Source organism: Microcaecilia unicolor, chromosome 2 (assembly GCF_901765095.1).
Source record: "Microcaecilia unicolor chromosome 2, aMicUni1.1, whole genome shotgun sequence".
Classification (NCBI taxonomy): domain Eukaryota; kingdom Metazoa; phylum Chordata; class Amphibia; order Gymnophiona; family Siphonopidae; genus Microcaecilia; species Microcaecilia unicolor.
Genome location: NC_044032.1, coordinates 475,416,852 through 475,440,235, shown reverse-complemented (window position 1 = coordinate 475,440,235; position 23,384 = coordinate 475,416,852). Strand labels below are relative to the sequence as shown.

The following is a 23,384-nucleotide window of genomic DNA, read 5'->3' as shown; positions in this document are numbered from 1 at the left end:
GCTATGCTGGTGTTTCTGGTGCGCCCTGGGACAGGCTAGGTGCTGAGGGGTCAGCTTGTGTCTTGCAGAGTGGACGGAACATTCTCAGGCCCGGGGTCACTCAGGGCCCCTTGTGGGGGAGCTTTGGTCCTCTGGGTGGGGACCCCTTTTCAGTGTTCCTGACAGTTGGCCTGGGTACACAAGAAACCAACTGGAAGAGGTGAGGTGCTACGCTTTGGTGGCTGTTTTGGGGGCAAGCGAGGTGTTGGACCTCATTCCTTCTGCCTATGGCTGCTCCGGGGTGGATTGGGAGTGGGAAAGGGGGGCTGTTGAGGGTTCTTTTTGGGGACCCAGGTCGGGTATGCTGCTTCTATGCTGGTGCTGCTCAGGCCTCTTTTCCGGATAGGGTTCCTGTCACATCTGGTTTGGATGCTAGGGCAAGCACTGGGCAGGTCATGGGGTACTGAGTGGGCTTTGAGGGAGTTTGCTTCAAAATGACTCATGGACAGCTGTGGCTTTCCTGGTTGAGCACGGAGGGCATGTGTGGGCGCTGGGAGGCTGCCGCTTCTTCGTAAGTGGGATCCGTGCTGTGCTGCACCACCCGGGTGTACTTGTACGTCTTAGCAGGGTTGCGGTGGATATGCTTCCTGGGCAGTGGCTGATTACTTCAGTTCAAAGGCTCCAAGACTGGTCCTTTGGTTGGTTTCCCTGCCATGCAGAGTGTCTGGGCAGCTCTTTTCGCAGGGCCCCACTGTGTTGATCTCCAGGAGTGGACCAGCGAGCTGACACAGGTCAGGTGGCAGATTGGTAACTGACTTGTAGCCCAGTGTGGCTATCTGTTGTTGGGCAGCTGGGGGGGGGGGAGGGGTCCCGGAGATGTGGGATGGTTTGGCCAGGGTCAGTTTCTCCTTTTGCTATGGGGAGGAGGCTGGATGTTATTGGCACGCAGTCTGGATAGCAATTGCTTGTTCTTCTTTGGGTGTAGGTATGTACAAAGCCGCAGCTTCTGGTGGTTGGGGGGGGGGGGGGGATAGCAAGAGGTCCCAGCTGGCCCCTGTGGCAGTAACCCGAGCTACAGGGTCTCAGGCTAATGGGGGATGAGCTGGATTTGTAACTAATGGGTCAGATGACCTGGTTTAAAATTTGGCATGGAGGTAAATCCCGACTTGAAGGGCCCTTGCTCGGCTAAATCGGGGCTATGTTAATTCACACCACTTTGCTGAGAGAGCAAGTGGTTGGAGGGTGCAAAATGTTGATTCTTGCACATTGTTGGTGTAGCTCGAGGTTAAGCTGTTTGTCATTTGGTTGACATCTAAACTGTTGCCAATAAAGAAGCTGCGGCCTTTGTTTTCCCATACTGGTATAGAATCTCTTCATTGGTAAGAATGGGGCTAAGCAGGATTGAGTGAGGAATTGAAGGACTAAGAGGGAAGGAGGGATTCCCATCTCTGAAGTTAAAGAAACCCCCATCAAGCTTCCCCTGTTGTTTCTTCACACCAGAGCAGACAATTTCTGCCCTAACACACAGTCTAGAGCTTACAAGATAAATCTGTAACAGGAATTTAACCAAATAATGCACAGACGTAAGAGCACAACTAATTCTCAATGAGTGCAAAGAGCACAAAGCTCACCTGCCCCACTGTAGGACTTGAGACCATAAAAGTGTCGGTCCCCCTTCCACAATGCATGGGCCAAGAAGCCACCCCTTACCAGAGGTTCTCTCCTGAGGGGCAATATCTCCCAATGAGTTAGTTTTGCACATACCATGACAGTAATGAACCTCCTTCGTAAGCTGGAGTGCATGCTGTCTCAAGAGGAGGTCACACACCATCCACTGAAGAGGAGAGTAGCAATGCTTTCTCAGTGGCCCATGAGTGGGGAGGTAACCAGAGCTCGCTAACAGTGGAAGCCTAGTTGATTTCTAAGACTTATTTTGCTTATACTTTCCCTCCTAAATATCTCTTCAGTTTATTCCAGTGGTTACCAAACCTGGTCCTGGAGGCACCCCAGATAGGTTTTCATGAGAGAGAACTGCATGCACTGCCTCCTTGGTATGCACATTTCACTAATGAATATTCATTGTGGATATCACAAAAACCTGACTGGCTGGGGTACATCCAGGACCAGGTTTGGGAACCACTTGTTTATTCCTTTTAACAATTACTTTTACAGGTTTAAAATGTCAATGCTTTTGATCTACTTGGACGCCCACACCTCCCTTCATTTCCCATTTTTTTCTTATACAGATTATTAGAGGCCTTATTTCTTGCAGTTTTACTCTATAAAACAGAGGTCCCTGTCCTCGGTTAATCCACTCATACTAGAACTCTTAAATCCCGATTCTCCTCTAACACTTGACTAGTCTGGAAGCTCTACAGAAAACAGGCTGTGTCTCTGTAAAGTGCCGATATGTCTGCTGGTTCAATATAAATACTGTAGTTAGAAGAGAAGCAATAAAGAAATGGCACTTCATCTCTCAAACCTGTTAGCTCACTAACAGCAGAAGCATATATTTGTGCAGATCTCTGACATCCAAGTTCACTCAGCTACTGCTGAAAAATAAAAATAATAGAGGGCACGGGTCTTACCAAAACGTGTATTCCTCATCTCCAGTTGCTTAGAGGATTAGCAGTGCCTGTAAATTGTGCAGATGCAAAATCTGAACATGCTTTGAGTGAATAAATTAGAGGGTATGAAAAACCACTCAACTTTTTTGTAGAGCAAGTCAGGGCCTGTACGTGGTTAAGATTGCAGTGGTTGTACGAGTGAATTTTATATAAATATAAAAGAAGCTACCCAAATGTTTTCCACCACTCATTCAACAAGATCTCAAAAATGTTTAAAGTTTATAATAGGGACAATGGTAGTGGTGGGAGAAATTTCCTGGACAGCAAAGGGTTCATATTAAACAATTTCATCAGCAATTGTGTGGCAAATCATAGGCCTAAATAACCCACAGCTGTGATAGTACCATCTGTTTTACTAAGAACTGTACATATTTCTGGTATATACGCTGAATTTATTTCAGTTTTTTGCTTCAATCTCTTTCTTCTGGGACCTAGTTGAACTTATTTTCAAGTTTGACTCTCTTACTCAAATGTTTTAAATAAAAACAGGTTTGAAAATGTGTACTCCTCAGAATCTGTTTGAAGTTTTCAGACATTTTAGTAAGAAAGCTTGCTACCATTCCAGATAAATGCAGCACAGCATGCACACCTTGTTCTAATCTCATAGAGACACTAATGCACTGTGAAAACTTCTGCAAAAAGGGATTCATGCGCTAAACACCCTGAAAACTGGGGAAAAGGTTTCACAGGAAGCTCCATTTCAAAAGTTTTCATCTTCCCAGGAGTAAAACAGTTTAGAAACTCTATAAACAAAACTTTAAATTCAAAATGTGTAATCAGAGGGGAATGGGAAAGAGTGCTGCGAGGGAGAGCGTTCAGAGGGGGAATGGTAACAAGAACAAGGGCAGTGAGATAAAGCCCATATTCCCTACCCTCCTCCTCCTGCTTACTCCAAAGTTCCACTATCCCCAGGCATCCTTCACTCATGAGTAATCTATGACAATAAGGAGAAGGAAGAGATTTAGGTGTGTGTGTTAGATTTTTCAGAGCAAGACAGTTCACATCTACCTCCTGCCCACCCTCCATTCTGAAGTCCACTTCCTTTTTGTCTAAAATTTAAGCCAAAGCACAGTAAATATACATGTGTTAAACCACTGGCTAATTCATGTGCACATCACAAATCAAAACAGAGAAAAACAGCCCTGGAACTTTCACCATACTCTAGCAATATCACCAACACCAGCACTACAATGAAGTACAAATGTGTTTGTTTAATGGACACGACTGTTTATATTTGCTTTGATAGTCAGCAAAGGCGGTATATCAAGTCAAAAATAGTTAAAAAAAATATCTTGGTATAAAAAGGAATGCCAAATTATCAAAATAGAAGACAGGCATTCACACAGTTCCACTGTAGTTTATACACTTGTTAAAAACAAGCACCAGATCAGAACAGCTGATTTAACAGTCACTCTCCAAACGACATGCTAAAAAAAACATGCATCTTAAGTAAGCTTTTGAACTCCTTGGGGGACTGCTCAGCACAAATATGTCCAAGAAAGTCATTCCATAATTTGGGAGCTAAAAATAAAAGGCAGAATGGTGTGTGTTGTTTCATAACAGGCTTGCTTAGAACCAGCTAAAACCAGCCAATTAGCATCTTCTAATGGAAGAAGAACATAAGAATAGTCATACTGGGTCAGACCAATGGTCCATCTAGTCCAGTATCCTTCTTCCAACAGTGGCCAATCCAGGTCACAAGTACCTGGCAGAAACCAAATTAGTAGCAATATTCCATGCTACCAATCCCAGGCCAACCAGCGGCCCCATGTCCATCTCAATAACAGACTATGGACTTTTCCTCCAGGAACTTGTCCAAACTTTTTTAAAACCCAGATATGCTAAATCGCTGTTACCACATCCTCTGGCAACGAGTTCCAGAGCTTAACTATTCTTTGAATTAAAAAAATATTTCCTCCTATTTGTTTTGAAAGTAATTCCATGTAATTTCACTGAGTGTCTCCTGGTCTTTGCCCTCTTCTACACCACTCAGGATGTTGCAGCGCTCAATCATATCCCCCCCCCCCCCTCAGCCATCTCTTTTCCAAGCTGAAGAGCCCTGAACTCTTTAGCTTTTCCTAATATGAGACGAGTTCAATCTCCTTAATCATTTTGGTCCTCTTCTTTGAACCTTTTCTAATTCCACTATATCTTTTTTGAGATACGGCGACCGGAATTGAACACAATACTCAAGGCAAGGTTGCATAGGCATTATAATATTCTTGGTCTTATTTTGCATCCCTTTCCTAATAATTCCTAGCATCCTGTTTACTTTTTTGGGACCCCATCCTACTTATCTTCTCTAAGCATTATGACTTGTGTGCAAGGCATAAGGTTTTACACCAAACACGAAAATGAACAGGAAGCCAAGGAAGTCACTAGAATAAAGGTGCAAGTTGATCATGTTTACGGGCCCTACATAAGAGTCTCACTGCAGTATTTTGGGAGTGTTGAAAACGTTTGCTATGATGATTAGAGATAATTGCATACACTGAATTGCAGTAATCTAGACGAGACATCAGAAATGCATGGATAAGAGAGTATGAAGAGTGGCAAAGTCCAGATAACTATGCAAATAAAGTTTGTGTAGTGGGAAAAAACAAACAAACAAACACTCTTACCACGGCACCAACGTGATCTACAAAAGTCAGCTCCGAATTAATAAGAATCCCCAGCGAAGTGGCTCAATAGAAGAGACAGTTTAATCTGTGATGGGGATGATAACCCTGTAATCCAGAAAGCTACCGTTTGGGTTTGGATTCAAGACCAGTTTATGATGGTAAAGCCAGTACGCCAGGGATTTCAGGCAGTCTTGTAATGGTTGCAGATTAATATTGAGAGAAATCAGGAAAATTAACAAGATGTCAGCAGCACAGAGAAAAAATATTAATATCATAGGACTGAATGAGTGAAGGTAGAGAAACTCAGATAAATATTGAAAAGTAGAGGAGAAAGAATCAAATCCTGGGGAACTGCAAGAGGTGAAGTGGTGCCAGAGAATTTTACCATACAGGTCTGCCCATCCAAGAATGATTTAAACTAGTGTTTACCAAGTCCAGTCTTGGAGTACCCCTTGAGAGCCAGGTTTTCACAATGAACTTGGTTTGCATATTCTATCTCATTATGTGCAAACCTCTTTCATACATATTCATTGTGAATATCTTGAAAACCTGACTGGCAAGGGGGTACTCCAGGACTGGACTTGGGAAACACTGATTTAAACCACCTATAAACAGTTCCAGATAAACCTATATCAGAAAGACGCTTTAATAAGAGTGCATCGTCTACTAAAAACTGAAGGTGGCACAAAGATCTAATGAAACTACCAAAGCAATATTCCCATTTCTCCAGGTCTAGAACTGAATGCAGATCACTGAGAAGAGATGTAACTATGGCTTCAGTACTGTGATGAAGGCAGAAATCTCCTTGCCGTGTTCTACATAAGAAGAGAATTGCTCATTGGCAGTCCAGTCTTCCCAGGACAGATAACAAATTCACAGCTTTAAAACTGTGAATTCTGCAAAAATTAGGACAAGTTATGTTTGGGCCCTCACTAATAGATCTCCCAGATTTTATTGACTATCTATATGTACCAGTTTGAATTCCAGGACCTTGCCACCAAAGGAAAAGAAGGCAGTATAATCAGCCCAGCCCCCCCCCCCCCCCCCAACAGAGGAGAACCAGCTGATTCTTGCATCAAGAGCGGACCTGGGCTAATGAGGGACAGGAGGACAGTTGAATCAGAGGTGCCAAGTTACCCAGATCCAGGCTGGAGATTTTGGGACAGTTCTGGATTTCCTGCGCTTTGAGATGTAAGTTCAAAACTAGAACTGTCCAAAAAGTCTCCATCCTGGAACTGGGTAACTTGGCATCTCTGTTGAATTTAAGTGGTATTCCTGGCCCTCCCTACATCCCTGGGTAAACAGCTTTTCAATAATATGGTGCAGTAACAGCCAGACAATAATTGCTGAGGAGAAGCATGTTAGTGTACCAGAAAAATCTGCCGTAAGGCATTAGTAGGCTCAGTCTAAGCAGGCTTCAGAGGTCAGGTTTACACAGGTGAACACAAGTACAAAGAGGTAGCCTTGGACAGTAGTAGTAGTATAAAAAAAACAAGTTTACATTCACAGATAAGAGAACTGAAGAACTGCTAATTTGAGAGAAAGCTGAGCTAAGTGCAGGTGCTAAAAATGACTAAGCCTTCCCGATAATAAAATACATGCTTTACAAGCTTGATTTACACAATTTTAATTGAAAACATCTTCATGCTATCAGCAAATTATAGCCAATATATGTCTACAATATAAACAAACAAAAAAAAGAGGCTCCAACTACTGATCTCATTCAAACTCCTAAAGTGACTGACTTTACATCTACTGATTCCTAGCACTGGTCATCTGGCCCCTATATGAAAGGCTATCAGTACATATACATCTTCAGGCCTGAGAAAACTGGTCTATACACGAGTCCTACATACGTGACTGAGCATTTACTTTAGCAAATCTGTTCAAGGGTTAAATATATAGAGACAAAGTACCTCATGAAAGACTCCAGAAGAAATTGGAGAGTCATGAGTCATGGGATAGGAGGTAGTGTCCTATTGAGGATTAAAAACTGGTTAAAATATAGAAAACAGACAGTAGGCTTAAATGGTCAGTATTCTCAATGGAGAGGGTAGATAGTGGGGTTCCCCAGGGGTCTGTGCTGGGACTGTTGCTTTTTAACGTATTTATAAATGATCTAGAAATGGAAGTAACTAGTTAGGTAATTAAATTTGCTGACGACACAAAGTTATTCAAAGTTCTTAAACCGTAAGAGGATTGTGAAAAATTACAGGAGGACCTTACGAGACTGGGCATCCAAATGGCAGACATTTAATGTGAGCAAGTGGCAAAGTGGAACCCGAATTATAGCAACGTAATGCAAGGTTCCACGTTAGGAGTCACCAACCAGGAAAGGGATCTAGGCATCATCGTTGATGATATGTTGAAACCCTCTGATCAGTGTGTGGTTGCTGCTAAGAAAGCAAATAGAATAGTAGGTATTATTAGGAAAGGAATGGAAAGCAAAACTGAGGACGTTATAATGCCTTTGCATCGCTCCATGGTGCGACCGCACCGCGAACATTATATTCAATTCTGGTTACCGCAGAATAGTGAAATTAGAAAAGGTAAAGAAAAGGGCCTGAAAAATGATAAAGGGGATGGGACGACTTCCCTATGAGGAAAGGCTCAAGCATCTAGGGCTCTTCAGCTTGGAGAAAAGACAGCTGAAGGGAGATATGATAGAGTACATAAGTAATGCCACACTGGGAAAAGACCAGCATCCTGTCCACGACAGCGGCCAATTCAGGTCAAGGGCACCTGGCAAGCTTCCCAAACGTACAAACATTTTATACATGTTATTCCCGGAATTGTGGATTTTTCCCAAGTCCATTTAGTAGCGGTTTATGGACTTGTCCTTTAGGAAACCGTCTAACCCCTTTTTAAACTCTGCCAAGCTAACCGCCTTCACCACGTTCTCCGGCAACGAATTCCAGAGTTTAATTACGCGTTGGGTGAAGAAAAATTTTCTCTGATTTGTTTTAAATTTACTGCACTGTAGTTTCATCGCATGCCCCCTAGTCCTAGTATTTTTGGAAAGCGTAAACAGACGTTTCACATTCACCTGTTCCACTCCACTCATTATTTTATATACCTCTATCATGTCTCCCCTCAGCCGTCTCTTCTCCAAGCTGAAAAGCCCTAGCCTCCTTAGTCTTTCTTCATAGGGAAGTTGTCCCATCCCCGCTATCATTTTAGTCGCCCTTCGCTGCACCTTTTCCAATTCCATTATATCTTTCTTGAGATGCGGCGACCAGAATTGAACACAATACTCAAGGTGCAGTCACACCATGGAGCGATATAACAGCATTATAACATCCTCACACCTGTTTTCCATACCTTTCCTAATATTACCCAACATTCTATTCGCTTTCCGAGCCGCAGCAGCACACTGAGCAGAAGTTTTCAGCGTATTATAGACGACGACACCCAGTGGAGTGGAATGAGTAGACATGAATCACTTGTTTACTCTTTCCTAAGGCCTAAGGGGCACACAATGAAGCTAGAAAGTAGTAAATTTAAAACAAATCAGAGAAAATATTTCCTCACTCAATGTGTAATTAAACTCTGGAATTCGCTGCCAGAGAATGCAGTAAAAGCAGTTAGCTTAGCGGGGTTTAAAAAAAGGTTTGGCTGGCTTCCTAAAGGAAAAGTCCATAGACCATTATTAAAACGGGCTTGGGGAAAATCCACTACTTATTTCTGGGATAAGCTGCACAAAATGTTTTGTACTTTTTTGGAATGTTGCCTGGTACTTGTGACCTGGATTGGCCACTGTTGGAAATAGGATGCAGGGCTTGATGAACCTTTGGTTTGTCCCAATATGGCAACACTTATGTACCTATGTCTCAAACCTAATAAAATAAAAATACACACAAAAAAGGCAACCTTCCCAGGACAGCAAAGGTAAACCCTAACCAGAATTTTCACAAGTAGTCAATCTAGCTTCATAGATGAATCCAGGAGATTAATTACTATACTGAGTATTGCAACCAGCTCAGTACACAACTGGGAAAGATATTTTTCTTTTTCCTGCAAAAAGGTATAGACTGGTCCAGCAACTCAGAACCCCAGTTACATTTGACAGAACAAAAGAGTAGAAGTTTCACAGAACAAGAGTATAAAACAAACTCTGGCGATGCTTCTCTCATTATCAAAAGAAACCTGAAAATTAATAATAAAAAAAAGACAATCTGGGAAAAAAAACCCTAAAGTAAACATTCAGCAATACACATCTCCGAGTGATTACGCCATGACAGACTATGGTGTTTCCATCCAGCGCAGAGTGAAGAAAATATATTAGTTTGCTGCTGCAGCTACCACCACCACACAATAGATTCCGCTGCATTATCGCGCACAGCTGGAAAGCAGCAAACACATCATAAGTTTGCAATAGGCCAAGGTAGCGCACTCGGGATTTAAAACAAACAAACAAAAACAGAAAGAAGGCTCAGTATTGCTGTCGCTACTGTCCACAGTAAAGGGCTCAGCGAGGCCGGCACAGCAGTTAAACAAGCGGGGCTGAACACGGGAATATATATAGTATTCGTACGTATAAAGATAGGTGTAACAGAAACAATACAAGTCAAATGAAACTGTATAATAGCCACATCTACAAACACATATGCAACCTCTCCCAGCCTCTCACCGGGGCTTCATCTCCTCGTTGCCACCGCTATCGTAGAACTCCTGTTCGGCGGCTGGCCCGGGCTCATCGTCCTCCACCGTCACGTCCCCTGCCGGGAAAGCGGAGCCGGCGGCGCCGAACCCCAGACTGCTCCCGGACACGCCCTCCTGCTCTCCCCGGCCACCACCGATCACACTGGGGATATGCCCGGCCGCAGGAGACAGATCCGCCATCGCCGCCTGCAGCACGAGCACCGCGAACATGGAGAGCCCGAGAGCCCCGCGCCACGCGCCGCTTTCCATCGGCGATCCCGCATGGACAGGCGGGCGCGACCCCCGCCGTGCAGCCGCCGCACTCTGTACTCCGGAGTCGCCTTTGTAGTTACTGAGACAGCAGCATCTCTGCCGCAACCGCCAACTTCATCACCTCCACCATCGCCATTCCGACTTCATACGAGCACATACAGCCCACAAGCCTTCCGCTTGCAATGCAGACTGACCGAACCACAGCTGTCACCTGTCACCCGCCTGAGCCACACTGAGACTACCACGATTGGTCCTCCTACACGTCACTCTTCGAGACCTCTCTTGTCCATTGGCGAATTCCCTCCCGGTTGTCAAAAGTTCGAAGGGCCCAATGGGATAGGGCGTGCGTGTCCTCATCGACTGTCAACATTTGTTTGTATGGTTGTTTAGCTAAGGGTTTGGTGGGTGGCCGAACCGGATCTCCACCAATCAGCTAGCAGGATCATGCTTAAGCGCCGCCTTTTCAATGCGCAAAAATTCGTCGCCTCAGTTCTTTCCATCTGATTGGTTAAATCGTTTGTTATCATGTGACCTTAGAGCAATATTTTGATTGGAGCAATGAAAGGACGAGGAAGTTGTTGTAAAAGGTTGTTCTGGTCTCGCGAGTCCGTAGATGTTACTGATTGGATGTCTCTGGCATTTAATACGTGGCCGATTTTGAGTGTCTCGATCTCGAGCCTAGGGGTGAGGTAATCCTCGGAGTAAAGTGAAAGGAAAGCGTTGCTCATGCGCATGGTCTGTACGTGTACTTGTTTCCTGGATTATGTAATTAAAATTATAGCTTTGGAATAGCAAAAGATAGACGACGGATACTGTGGGATCCGCCCGAACTGGGACATAAGGCTTTTTTGTGCCAGTACGGCGTACCAGCACCTCTCCCTCCCCCCCCCCCCCCACCCCACCGATTCCTGCACCCTTCCTCTCACCTACTACGAACGCGGCTGCGCGAACGGTGCAGGCAGCGATTGTAAGCGCCTTCGAGCAGGGACTGGCCTTCTTTGTTAAACTGTACAGCGCTGCGTAACCTTAGTAGCGCTCCAGAAATGTTAAGTAGTAATAGATGCTGGCAGCGTGGCTGCTTCCCTCTGCGAGTCCCGCCTACGTTGTTTCAACTTTCTGTTTCCGCATAGGTGGGACTCGCAGAGGGAAGTTCCCACGCTGTCAGCCTCTCTCAATCGCTGTCTACTCTGCACCGTTCGCGCTGCTGGTGTTTTGTCATAGGACTGCATTAAGGGCTTATAGCCCATTTAGTTATGCTTAAATGACAGATCTACATGAAACAAAATATTTATTTTTATTTTGACTTATAAAACTACTTGTCCCCGAAATGTGCTCAAAACTTGAATAATCCATTTGTGTATCTAAAATGTAAACTTCTACAAAACAGATGCAGATGTGATTCCATGTGCCCCAGTGAAAGGAGAGTTTAATTTGACTTCCATTTAATTTCAGTATATTCCAACTTTATAACACCAGGCTTCCCAAGGTAGATTAAAACAACTGTTAAGAAGAAACCATCAAGAAACAGGTTATCCTCACTGAAATCTCACCGTCTGTATTGTATAGAACAGTGTAGAAAAATGAGCACAAAATATAATGGTTATAACTGCTGTTTCTACCAGCTATAATAATTTTTAATGCTATTTTAGTGATTATTTTTTTATTTTGTGATATTTATATCTAGATATGTGAAGCTTTCAAATAAAAACTGTTGAATAAAAAAAAAGAAAACCTAAATCTTTTGTCCTCCACTTTTTAAGGCACTGCGTATCCAACTGGAACAGCTTTAGACGTTTTACAGATGAGCCACGCATTTATTTTTAATAATCTTTTGCTATTGCTTTCAATAGCATTTGCTATTTTGGGTGAACTAAAGCTCCGTCTACTGCCGGAAAGCTCCACCTACTGGCTTCAACCCATATAATGAACTAGATAGGAGCACCTGGTCTCCTGTTTTCTTCAACCTTCTTGGTGTTTTCTAATGATCCTCGTCCTAACATTACATGGAATCTTGCTACTCTTTGGGATTCTGTTAGGTATTTGGCCACTGTTGGAAGCAGGATATGGCAAGTAGAAGCTGCTTGACCCAGTATGGTTATGTTCTTACACTTGATCCAAAATCTGTTCTGGTGAACCTTTAGCCAGTATTTTCATTATATGTTATTTTAAGCAGCTTTTAACGATTTCATAAAATAGGTGGAATTTAGCCATAGTCTTTCACGTTGCAGATCTTTTTGAAACTTAATCTTGTCCTGTTTGTGCCTGAACACAGGGTAAACAGTAGTAAGGACAACAGAGCCAAGTAGTGCATGATCCAGCGTAGGCTGCTTAGCAGTGTTGGCGGCAGGATGATTGAAGAAGCAAAGAAGCTGGCTGGTTATGCGGCTGTGAATAACCATGTAAAGGTAGGTTCTCATTTACTGTATGGGCAATCTTCTTGTTATGTTGTAACCAGAATACTAACTACTGGGTAGACGTTCGGTTTATTCACTGTGCACTCTCAATGCAGCATTTCAGCATAGCTGACATTGAACTGAACAGTACTTTGCAGAAATGCTGTGTGCTGAAATGTGGTCCCGATGCACAAAGGCAGTGGTAAAATACAGCTGCCTCGGTAAAACTTAGCGACTTGCTAACAGCAAGCGATTCACAAAGAGGATCGCATGCAAATGAGCTGCACGGATCTATCTCCCTTTGTGCATCGCTCATAGTTTGCAAGTCTGAGCTGTCAAATTTGACATCTCTGAATCACTGGACCTTCCTGACCCGTCACAGTTTTTTTTTTTTTTTTAAATTTATTTTTTAATTTTCTTGGGTGGTCCAGTGGACCCTGACCCTCCCCCCCTTCCCTGGGTGTTACCATTGTGTTCCGGGTAGGCCTGAGGGAGGAGCTGTTGCTCCTGCCCTCCTGCCTCCATCTTGTAAAGGTACAGGGAGGGGTGAGGTTGGGATGGGGAGGGAAGGGTGTGCATGCATTGGGGAAAGGGGTCCAGTTCACTGGACCACCAGGGAAATTTTTTTTTTTAAATTTGCCAGAAGTCTTTATTGACAGTTCAAACAAGTGGGCAAAAAAAAAAAATCAGCTCTTTCACGGAGGTCGATGGGAAGGCAGAGAGGCAGGAGCCTCTTTCCCGTCAACTGCCTGTCCTGCATAATGAAAGTTTCTGGGTCCAGCCTCTGATTTCCTGTGGGAGCTCAGTTAACACAGTTCCATTGGAGGTGGGCCGAGATTACCTCAGATCAGTGGGTACTAGAGACGGGTACGCCTTAGAATTCATGCAGCATCTACCAGACGCTTTCTTGCAGTCTCCCTGTCATTCTCACCTCAAGGTGGGCGCAGTCAGGAATACTCTGAAAAGGCTTGTAGAGCTTCAGGCTATTTGTCCAGTTCCCTCTTCAGAGCTCAGACAGGGAAGTTATTCCATTTACTTTATCGTCCCAAAGAAAGAAGGATTTTTTCGGCTGATTCAGGATCTCAAGGATGTTAATCGGGCTCTCCGAGTATCCAATTTTCGCATGGAGACTCTGCGTTTGTTCATTATGGCATTGCAGTCTGGGGATTTCTTGACTGTGCTGGACTTGACGGAGGCCTATCTGCCTATCCTGATTCGACCCATGCACCAGCGTTTTCTTCGCTTCGCAGTGTTAGGCAAGTATTACCAGTTTCAGGCATTGCCATTCAGTCTCGCTACAGCTCCCTCGCAGGTTCACGAAAGTTATGGTGGTCGTCACAGCAACTCTTAGGAGAGACGGCATTCTCGTTCATCCTTACCTGGACGATTGGCTAATCAGGGAGAAGTTGTATCATTGAGAGTCTGGAAATCACAGCTTGAGTGGTTCACTTCCTTCAGTCCCTCGGTTGGGTGGTGTGAGCACTCTGGAGTGCTGGTGCGAGGAAAGAGGGATAGTGGTTCTTTTAGCCGTCAGCATCCCCAGTCTTTCAGCCCAGCTAGGAGAGCAGTGCGCCCTCTATGGGCCAAACTGGTGAAGAAAGCTTTAGTTAAGGAGGAAAATTACTCTCCCCAGAAGCCAATGCAGGGTCAGCTGGACTCCCAGGAGAGGGAGGGGGGAATAACTGATTGGGAGATGAGGTCTGATCCTGGAAATGAGGAACAGCTGGGGGAGCTTAGGGAGGAGGAGGATATGGTTTGTGATAAAGAGGAGGTGGGAAAAGAAGGGGAGGAGGAGTGCATGGAAGTGGCTGGTTTTGCTCTAACCCGGGCAGACACGGTGAAAGCTTTTGTGGCCTCAGCATTGCCCCGACTGTGGAGTTGGGGAAAGCTGGGAGTAAAGCAGTGAAGAAGAGACTGGAGAGCACAACTTGCTACAGTACTGTCTGCTCACAGAAGGTAGTGCTGTTGGAAGTTAGATTGTTTCTGAGCAGGATTGTGCACTGGAAAATTCAGACTGTATTGTGTAAAAGATGATGTGGCATCACCTAATCACCAAAACTGTCTGCTGATAAGATAGTGCTGCTGGAGGTTTGGTGGGATTTGAAGCAGAAAACTGCAATTGTCAAGGGGAAAATGAGTCTGCAATATGTAAAGATGGGAGGACGACCCAATGTCTACTGATTGAAGGAGGTGTTTAAGCCAGATTAATCTGGTATTAAGAGAGCTGGAACAATAAAGAACTTTGATTGTTTTCTAACGGCTGTGAGTGTGCAAGAGTTTCTTAAAATCTACAAGAAGGAGCGAGAGAGGAAAAGTGGGGTGTCTGGCTAGCAAAGCTCACGGAAGGCGCTGGAAGCTAAGCAAGCTCACGGAAGGCGCTGGAAGCTAAGCATGGATGACGTTGGTCCCATCTGGAAGGGTGAGCTGGTTACAGTGGTCAGCTTTCAGAAGAGCCGCCTAGTGCTGTCTCAGTCGCTGGACTATCTGGGGGTGACCATCAACACTCTGCAGAGTTGAGTATTTCTCCCCCAGCCCAGAATTCTCAAGTTACAGACTTAAATTCAAATGTTTCTTCGTAAGTCGGTGCTGTGTTCAACACCATCTTCAAATTTTGGACTCCGTGGCGGCAACGATAGAGGCGGTGCCTTCGGCCAGGGCACACATGAGATCTTTGCAGAAGTCCCTCCTGGCCAGATGGTCGCCTCAGAAGGACTCCCTACAGGTAAGATTGCCTCTGCGAGCTCAGGAGCGCTGGTGGCTTTGCACAGCCAATCTGTCCAAGGGCATACCTTTGGATTCATCACGGTGGATCACAACAGATGCCAGCCTCAAGGCCTGGGGAGCTCACTGTCAGGGATGGTATACGCAGGGGCTTTGGTCTCTACAGGGGACTTCCTGCTCAATCAACCTCTTGGAAACTAGAGCAATTCGGCTGGCGCTTGAAGTGTTCCGTCCGCTGTTGATAAGTGAGTCGTTTTGTATCCTTTCAGACAATGCCACAGCAGTAGCTTATGTCAATCGGCAAGGGGAGATGAGGAGTTGGCAGCTGGAACTGGAGAAGGTGCAGCTCATGTCTTGGGTGGAACTTCATCTAGTCGCCCTCTCAGCGTCTCATGTAGCGGGAGTGGCAAATGTTCGGCGTCTCATGTAGCAGGAGTGGCAAATGTTCAGGTGGACTCTCAGTTGCAACGCTGTAGACTCGGGGCGGAATGGGCTTTCGGCGAGACTGCATTTCAGGAGATTATAGCTCACTGGGGGCTTCCAGTCAGGGATCTCTTAGCCTCGAGTCTCCGTGCGAAAGTGCCTTTTCAGTCAAGGAAGAGATCTTAAAGTGAATGGCGTGGACGCTCTTCTCCAGCCTTGGCCGTCCAGACTTCTCTATGCATTTCATCTATGGGCTATGATGGGGCGTGTGATTCAGAGGATCGAGGCGCACAGGGGTTGAGTAATCCTGGTGGCGCTGGATTGGCTCCTCAGGCCTTGGTATGCCAATCTCCAGTGCCGTCTTATTGGCTCTCTGCTCAAACTTCCAGAGTCTGAAGATCTTCTGGTTCAGGGTCTGGTGGTTCAGCTAGACCCAGCTCGATTTTTGTCTTACAGCCTGGCTCTTGAGTGGGTTCGGATGATGAAGAGGGGTTACTCCGCTGCGGCGGTGACCACAATGCTTCTGTCTTTCGAGGCTTTGTGTGTGTGGATCAGAACATCTCTCCGTTTCGCACTTCGGTGGCACAGGTTTTGGATTTTTTTACAACGGGGGTATGATAAAGGTCTGGCTCTGGCTTCTCTTAAAGTGCAAATTGGTGCTCTGTCTTGTTTTGGGGGGCACATTCAAGGGAGGTCATTAGCTAGCCATCCAGATATTTCTCTTAGTCACCCTTTGAACCCTTGGCGTCCTGTACTCTGAAAGAATTGACACTCAAGACTTTATTTTTGGTAGGCATTGCCTTGACCAGGAGAATGTCGGAGCTGCAGGCTCTTTCCTATCTGTCTCCGTTTTTAGAATTTTCTAAGGAGCGGGTGGTCTTACGCCCCATTCCTTCCTTTCTCCCTAAGGTCGTGTCGAGGTTTCATTTGTCCCAATTGGTGGTAACATAGTAACATGGTGGTGTTACCTGTGCTAGGTTCTTCCTCCAGGTCGAAGGATCAGCAGCGTCTGAGGTATCTAGATGTCAGGAAGATTTGAAGCACTATTTGAGAACTACGGAGAAATTCCAACAGACGGCTTGTCTATTCATGCTGCTTGGAGGTTCCTGTAAAGGGTTAGCGGCATCTAAGTCGACCATTTCTCAGTGGCTTAAGGAGATGATTGCTTCCGCATACCTTCTTTCATGGAAAGCTGTACCAGGGGTGAAAGCACATTCTACCAGGGGGCAGGCTGCATTGTGGGCGGAGTACTTTCTGGTTCCTCCTGTTGAAATTTGTAAGGCAGCAACTTAGTCCTCCTTGCATTCCTTTTCAAAAACATTACAGATTGGATGTTCAGTGTTGTCAGGAAGCCGTGTTTGGTACGAATGTGCTCACTGCAGGCTTGCTAGGGTCCCTCCCATGAAGACACTGCTTTGTTACTTCCTATCAGTTACGTTCTGGGCCAGTCCGGAGGGACGCTAAGAAAGGAGAAATTAGACCTTACCTGCTAATTTGCTTTCCTTTAGTCCCTCTGGACTGGCCCAGATCCCTCCCTCTTACAGTTTGATCAAATGTAGTATAGTTCTCCTTGTTTTTTTTAAGTTTGTGTTTTCCTAAAGAGCTGCTTTGTGTGTTTGCAATTTCTTTGTTTGAGGTGAAAAAAAGAAACCCAAAGATAAGAGGGGCAGCCAGTTTGGTACATTGCACAAGACGAAATGCTCATGTTTATTAAGTCTTGGTGATTGCTCGAGTTACCCGGGTTCACAGAAGGTGCTTTTTCCTTTTCCTTTTTTTTCTTCTGCTTTGGGACACTAATACTGAATCTTATCTCTAGCTGGCCGGGGCTCTTATTGGCTCTCTCTCTAGAGTCAGAGGTCTCAGTCTCCACCTACTGGGAGTCGTACACAACCCATCAGTCACATTCTGGGCCAGTCTGGAGGGACTAAAGGAAAGCAAATTATCAGGAAAGAACTAATTTCTCCTCACTCAACGTGCAATTGAAATCTGGAACTCATTGCCAGAGAATGTCGTAAAAGCAGTTAGCTTAGCAGGGTTTAAACAAGGTTTGGATAACTTGTTAAAAGAAAAGTCCATAAGCCATTATTACAGTGGACTTGGGGAAGATCTATTGCTTATTTCTAGAGTAAGCAGTATAAAATGTATTGTACTGTTTTGGGACCTTGCCAGGTACTTGTATCCTGGATTGGCCACTGTTGGAAACAGGATACTGGGCTTGATGGACCTTCGGTCTGTCACAATATGACACTTATGTTCTTATGTACACATGTCTCTTATGCATATACCTTGTGGATATTATATAGCTAGACTGGCTGAAGGTAATCAAAAATAGACTTGAGACATGCTGGTTTCAACCATAGGGTATCCCGTTCCCATTCTCCCACCATTGCCATTAGGGCTTCTGGGGAGTTGCAGGTCACAGTACCCACTTTGGTGTTATTTGTTATGGTGTGGTATTGCTGGTCGTTTTGTTTTTTGTCCATTTTTGGAAAAAAAGATCAGTTCAAGTCCAGAACGCACAAAATCAAGCCATTGGGATGCAGGAGGAGCCAGCATTTTTAGTAGACCGGTCCCCCAGACATCCCAGGAAAACAATAGAGCATTCTAGGGGGCACTGCAGTGGACCTCATAAAATGCTCCCAGGTACACATCTCACCATTTGCTCCCTTATCTTGCCTGCTGAGCCCCCCCCCCCCCCCCCCCCCCAAAAAAAAATAAATAAATAAAAACCCACTATCTCCAACTGTACACCACTACCATAGCCCTTACAAGTAATGGGGGCACCTATATGTGGGTACATTGGGTTTCCGGTGAGTTTGGAGGGCTCACAGTTTCCTCTACAAGTGTAACAGGTAGGGGGAGGTATGTGCCTGGGTCCATCTGTCTGCAGTGCACTTCATCCACTACTAGACTACGCCAGGGACCTTCATGCTGTTCTAATGGACCTGAGTATTATAACATCTGAGGCTGGCAAGTAATGTTTTAAATCACATTTTTGGGAGGTGGGAGATTTTAGTGATCACTGGGGGAGTAAGGAGAGGTTATCCCTGGTTCCCTCCAGTGGGTATCTGATCATTTAGGGCACCTTTTTGTGCCTTATTTGTTATAAAAACAGGTTTGGCTCGGAACTTCTTAGTTTTAGTCCTGGACTGTTTTGTTTTGTTCCTTTATGGCTGAAATCGCCCAAATCCCGCCGTTAACATGCCCCTGGCACTCCCCCTTATGATTTGAATGCACTTCTGATGGATTTCATAGAAAAACGTCCACAAATTGGATGTTTTTGTGAGAAAAAAACGTTCAAATGCAGATTTATGCCACTTTTTGGACGTTTTTCTCTTTTGAAATGAGCTCCCTAATATCTTATGGAACTTTGTAAGTCTAAGTGCTTTCAAAATGAGCCCCAATATCACCTCTTGATCCTTCTTAGTTTTGTGCACAGAAAGTGGTGGGTGTATTTTTTATTTATTTTATTTTTGTTACATTTGTACCCCGCGCTTTCCCACTCATGGCAGGCTCAATGCGGCTTACATATACAGGTACTTATTTGTACCTGGGGCAATGGAGGGTTAAGTGCAGAGTCACAAGGAGCTGCCTGTGCCTCAAGTGGGAATTGAACTCAGTTCACCAGTTCCCCAGGACCAGAGTCCACCACCCTAACCACTAGGCCATTCCTTTATTTGAGAGGAGGGCACCTTGCACGTGCTATGAGCAACCCTTTTAAGTTGCAGACTTTGTAGAAAAACATCTAAAAATTGGTTTTAAAAATACCAATTTGGATGTTTTTGTGAGAAAAGCGTCCAAATGCAAATTTATGCCACTTTATGGATATTTTTCTCTTTTGAAAGTGAGGTCCATAGTAGCTTTAAAAAAATATGTCATCCATCATCTTTCCAGTCTTGGCTCTAAGTGAGTTACAGCTTTCTCCGGCAGGAATTCATTATACTTCAGATTCTTATTGAAAAATATAAAGGAGACCAAGATTAATAATATAAGAACATAAGAATAGCCATACTGGGTCCGACCAATTGTCCATCTAGCCCAATATCCTGTTACCAACAGTGGCCAATCCAGGTCACATGTACTTGGTAGAAACCATGCTACCAATCCCAGGGCAAGCAGTGGCTTTCCCATGTCTTTCTCAATAGCAAACTATGGACTTTTCCTCCAGGAACTTGTCCAAACCTTTTTTAAACCCAGATACGCTAACTGCTGTTACCTCATCCTCTGGCAAAGAGTTCCACAGCTTAACTATTCGTTGAGTGAAAAAATATTTCCTCCTATTTGTTTTAAATGTGTTTCCATGTAACTTCATTAAGTGTCCCCTAGTCTTTGTACTTTTTGAAAATTTAAAAAAATCTGTTCACTTCTACTTACTTGTTCTACACCACTCTAGATTTTGTAGACTTCAATCATATCTCCCCTCAGCTATTTCTTTTCCAAGCTGAAAAAGCCTTAACCTCTTTAGCCTTTCCTTATATGGGAGGAGTTCCATCCCCTTTTCATTTTGGTCGCTCTTCTTTGAACTTTTTCTAATTCTTCTATATCTTTTTTTTTTTTTTGAGATACGGTGACCAGAACTGAACGCAATACTCAAGGTAAGGTCACACCATGGCATGATACAGAGACATTATAGTATTCTTGGTCTTATTTACCATCCCTTTCCTAATGATTCAGCATATTGTCTACATTGACAGCTAGATCTTGGGTACTGACTCCCAAGGTGGATCCTAGCATCAATTAACTATGATTTGGATTATTCTTCCCAATGTTACTCACTTTCATCTGTCCACATTAAATTTCATCTGCCATTTGATACCCAGTCTTCCAGTTTCCTAAGGTCTTCCTGCAATTTTTTCACAATCCGCATGTTTTTTGACAACTTTGAATATTATGGGGCTCATTTTCAAAGCACTTAGCCTTCCAAAGTTCCAAAGGTTTCTATGGAACTTTGGAAGGCTAAGTGCTTTGAAAATATGCCTCTTTGTGTCATCTGCAAATGTAGTCACTTCACTTGTCGTTCCGATTTCCAGATCATTTATAAATACATTAAATAACACCAGTCCCAGTACAGATTCCTGTGGCACTCCGCTATTCGCTCTCCTCCATGGAAAGGAGTGGCCATTTAACCCTACCCTCTATTTTCTGTCCAATAACTAATTCTTAATCCACAACAGAACATTGCCTCCTGTCCCATGACTCATTATTTTTCTCAGAAGTCGGTCATGAGAACATTGCAAACTTTCTAGAAAACCCTTCCAACCCCCACTCCCCAAGCATCCAAATATCCTTGAAATAAAATATTAAGAAGAATGAAAACTATGTATCCTGTTCCTCTTGAGGGGTGTAAGTTTCTTCATCATAAACTTCAGTGTTTGTCGCCATCTGGTGGTGGGTAATGGAGTTAAGGGTTTTTTTAGTTTGCAGCTATAACTAATCAAGCTGTGTATATGCAGCATTTTAATATCAATCAGATATGTAAATCCAAATGATGTGGGTAATAATTCAATAGTCACAGTCTTTAGTAAGTTCAGTATTGAAACCCAGGATGATGTTAAGTTCGGATTGAATAGGTGTCCGGAAAAGCTGAGTGGTCTGACAGTTCCATCACACACGTATTAGGGTACCTGTTTTTTTTTTTGCATTGCCTCCAACACAGTGGCTCATCTTTCAAACTTCTCTTATGCATCGCTTGAGGAGTAATTTGCCAGTGAAGTAACGGTTTCAAACCATTCTTGAGACGAGCTGAAATAGAATAAGTATTAGTGCATTGTAATATCTCCACTCATGTAATCTGAAAGGTCAATACATAACTCTCTTGCCGATGAAAGCATATATTTAAGCTTTGTAAATTCAAATTGTCTGATTATTTTATAGAGACTAGATATTAAGCCTGTAGAGGTTTAAGACCATAGTTCCTTCACATAATACATTGTCTTTTGCATTATCCTTTGAAACAGCTCTGAAGATAAACCATGTTAAATACAAGGAAAGATATAGAAGTCTGAACACCGTAATTGATAAATCTGCTTGTAGGGACGTGTAAGTTTTCCAATGTCCATCTGAGAAGAGTTGGTAAACAAATTTTACACTTTACTAAAATGGTCAGAGGTCTTTGTCGTAAAGCATATAGAGACAGACTTAAATGTCTCAATATGTATACATTGGAAGAAAGGCGAGAGGGGAGATATGATAGAGACATTTAAATACCTCTGTGGCATAAATGCACAGGAGGCAAGTTTCTTTCATTGAAAATAAGTTCTGGAATGAGGGGGCATAGGATGAAGGTGAAAGGGGACAGACTCAGAAGTAACCTGAGGAAATACTTCTTCACGGAAAGGGTGGTGAATTTGTGGAACAGCCTCCCAGTGGAAGTGGTGGAGATGAAAACATTATCTGAATTCAAGAGAGCTTGGGACAAGTACATAGGGTCTCTAAGGGAGAGTAGGTGGCATGGTTGAGCAGACTGGATAGACTATATGGAGGCTTATTTTCAAAGTTACATGTTACCCAGCTGTTCATAAAACATCATTGGTTGCCACTGGAACAAAGAATTACATACAAAGTTCTGATTCTCACTTTCAAAGCCCTTAGAGTAGGCCTACCAGATAATTTGTCAGCACTCACCATTCCCTACTCTACATTCTCTAAACGACTATTGTCTGGTACTTTCTGGCCCTTAAGTCTGCACAACTAGAAATTACAAGACATTGTGCCTTCTACTTTTTAACCCCTTAATAACCTTCCTCTATCCATCTGTTGTGACCTTGCCTTTAAAAAGTTTAAAACGGGCATAAAGACATGGTTATTCCATCAAGCTTTTAATAGAGGATAGCTATGGTATTTTTTTACTTGGTGGTTATGATAAAACTGTTACTTCTTGTAGCTATTATCAATTTTATCATCATGTTGGTATGCTAAGACTTTCTCCCTCTTGTCCCTTCCTTCCCTCTCTGTGTAGTGTTTTTGTATGAATGGTCTTCTTTTCTGTCATATTGGATGGAGTTCCTTTACAGTTTCTATTTTTAGCCTGTACACCACTTAGCTCTGCAAGACATTTTCGAGCAGCACAGTACATTTTTAATAAAACTATAAACCAGATGCAGATACCCCACTATACATGCTAAACCTGTTGGACCTGCCTCCCAGAAACGCCAAAAGAACAGCTCGCAAATTCCTTAACTTGCATTTCCCCAGCTGCAAAGGAATTAAATACAAACATGAGTACACAGCTATGAAACGCACTACCCACGGCCCTGAAAACCATTGACGAACTAATTAATTTTCGCAAATCTCTGAAGACACATCTCTTCAACAAAGCCTACAAAGAGAACCCTTAATTACACAAGACTACCACACTAACCCACCCAGATATCAAAATCCAGCTCTTATACTAATCTATCTAACACCTTCTTCTCCAAGTCCTCATCCAACTTCTGCTTATTACTGATTGTATCTAAGATCCTGTCATGACTATGTCATAACAAAACTCTGTAAGCCACATTGAGCCTGCAAATAGGTGGGAAAATGTGGGGTACAAATGCAATAAATAAATACCAAAGATGGCGGAGAGGCACTGCACCATTGCAGTTATTTCTTTTGACCAGGAAAAGTATATTGATGGTATAGCAATTGTTTTTAGAGGCATTAGTAGAATGTCAAATGTGGAAGATTTTTTTATTTTCCTTTTTTTGCAACTTAAAGAAGAT

The 23,384-nt window shown here is 43.7% G+C and overlaps 2 protein-coding genes across 9 annotated transcripts in view; one reads left to right on the top strand and one right to left on the bottom strand.

Moving 5' to 3' along the window:
* The window catches only part of EIF2AK3 (eukaryotic translation initiation factor 2 alpha kinase 3), a 138,711-nt gene extending 128,349 nt beyond the window's left edge, over positions 1 to 10,362 (bottom strand). For all 3 annotated transcript variants that reach the window (XM_030191038.1, XM_030191039.1, XM_030191040.1), the window contains exon 1: positions 9,858 to 10,362. In XM_030191038.1, coding sequence (XP_030046898.1) covers positions 9,858 to 10,138 — 281 coding nt within the window. In that variant the 5' untranslated portion in view covers positions 10,139 to 10,362. The remainder of the gene's footprint in view (positions 1 to 9,857) is intronic.
* A 360-nt stretch (positions 10,363 to 10,722) lies between these two features.
* RPIA (ribose 5-phosphate isomerase A) overlaps positions 10,723 to 23,384 on the top strand; it is an 82,500-nt gene continuing 69,838 nt past the window's right edge. Inside the window, exons 1-2 of one of the 6 annotated variants that reach the window (XM_030191034.1) lie at positions 10,723 to 10,825; positions 12,414 to 12,546. In XM_030191034.1, coding sequence (XP_030046894.1) covers positions 12,451 to 12,546 — 96 coding nt within the window. In that variant the 5' untranslated portion in view covers positions 10,723 to 10,825; positions 12,414 to 12,450. Of the gene's footprint in view, positions 10,881 to 12,010; positions 12,208 to 12,413; positions 12,547 to 23,384 lie in introns of those variants that run through there. The other 5 variants (XM_030191037.1, XM_030191032.1, XM_030191031.1 and 2 more) reach the window with 5 other exon arrangements.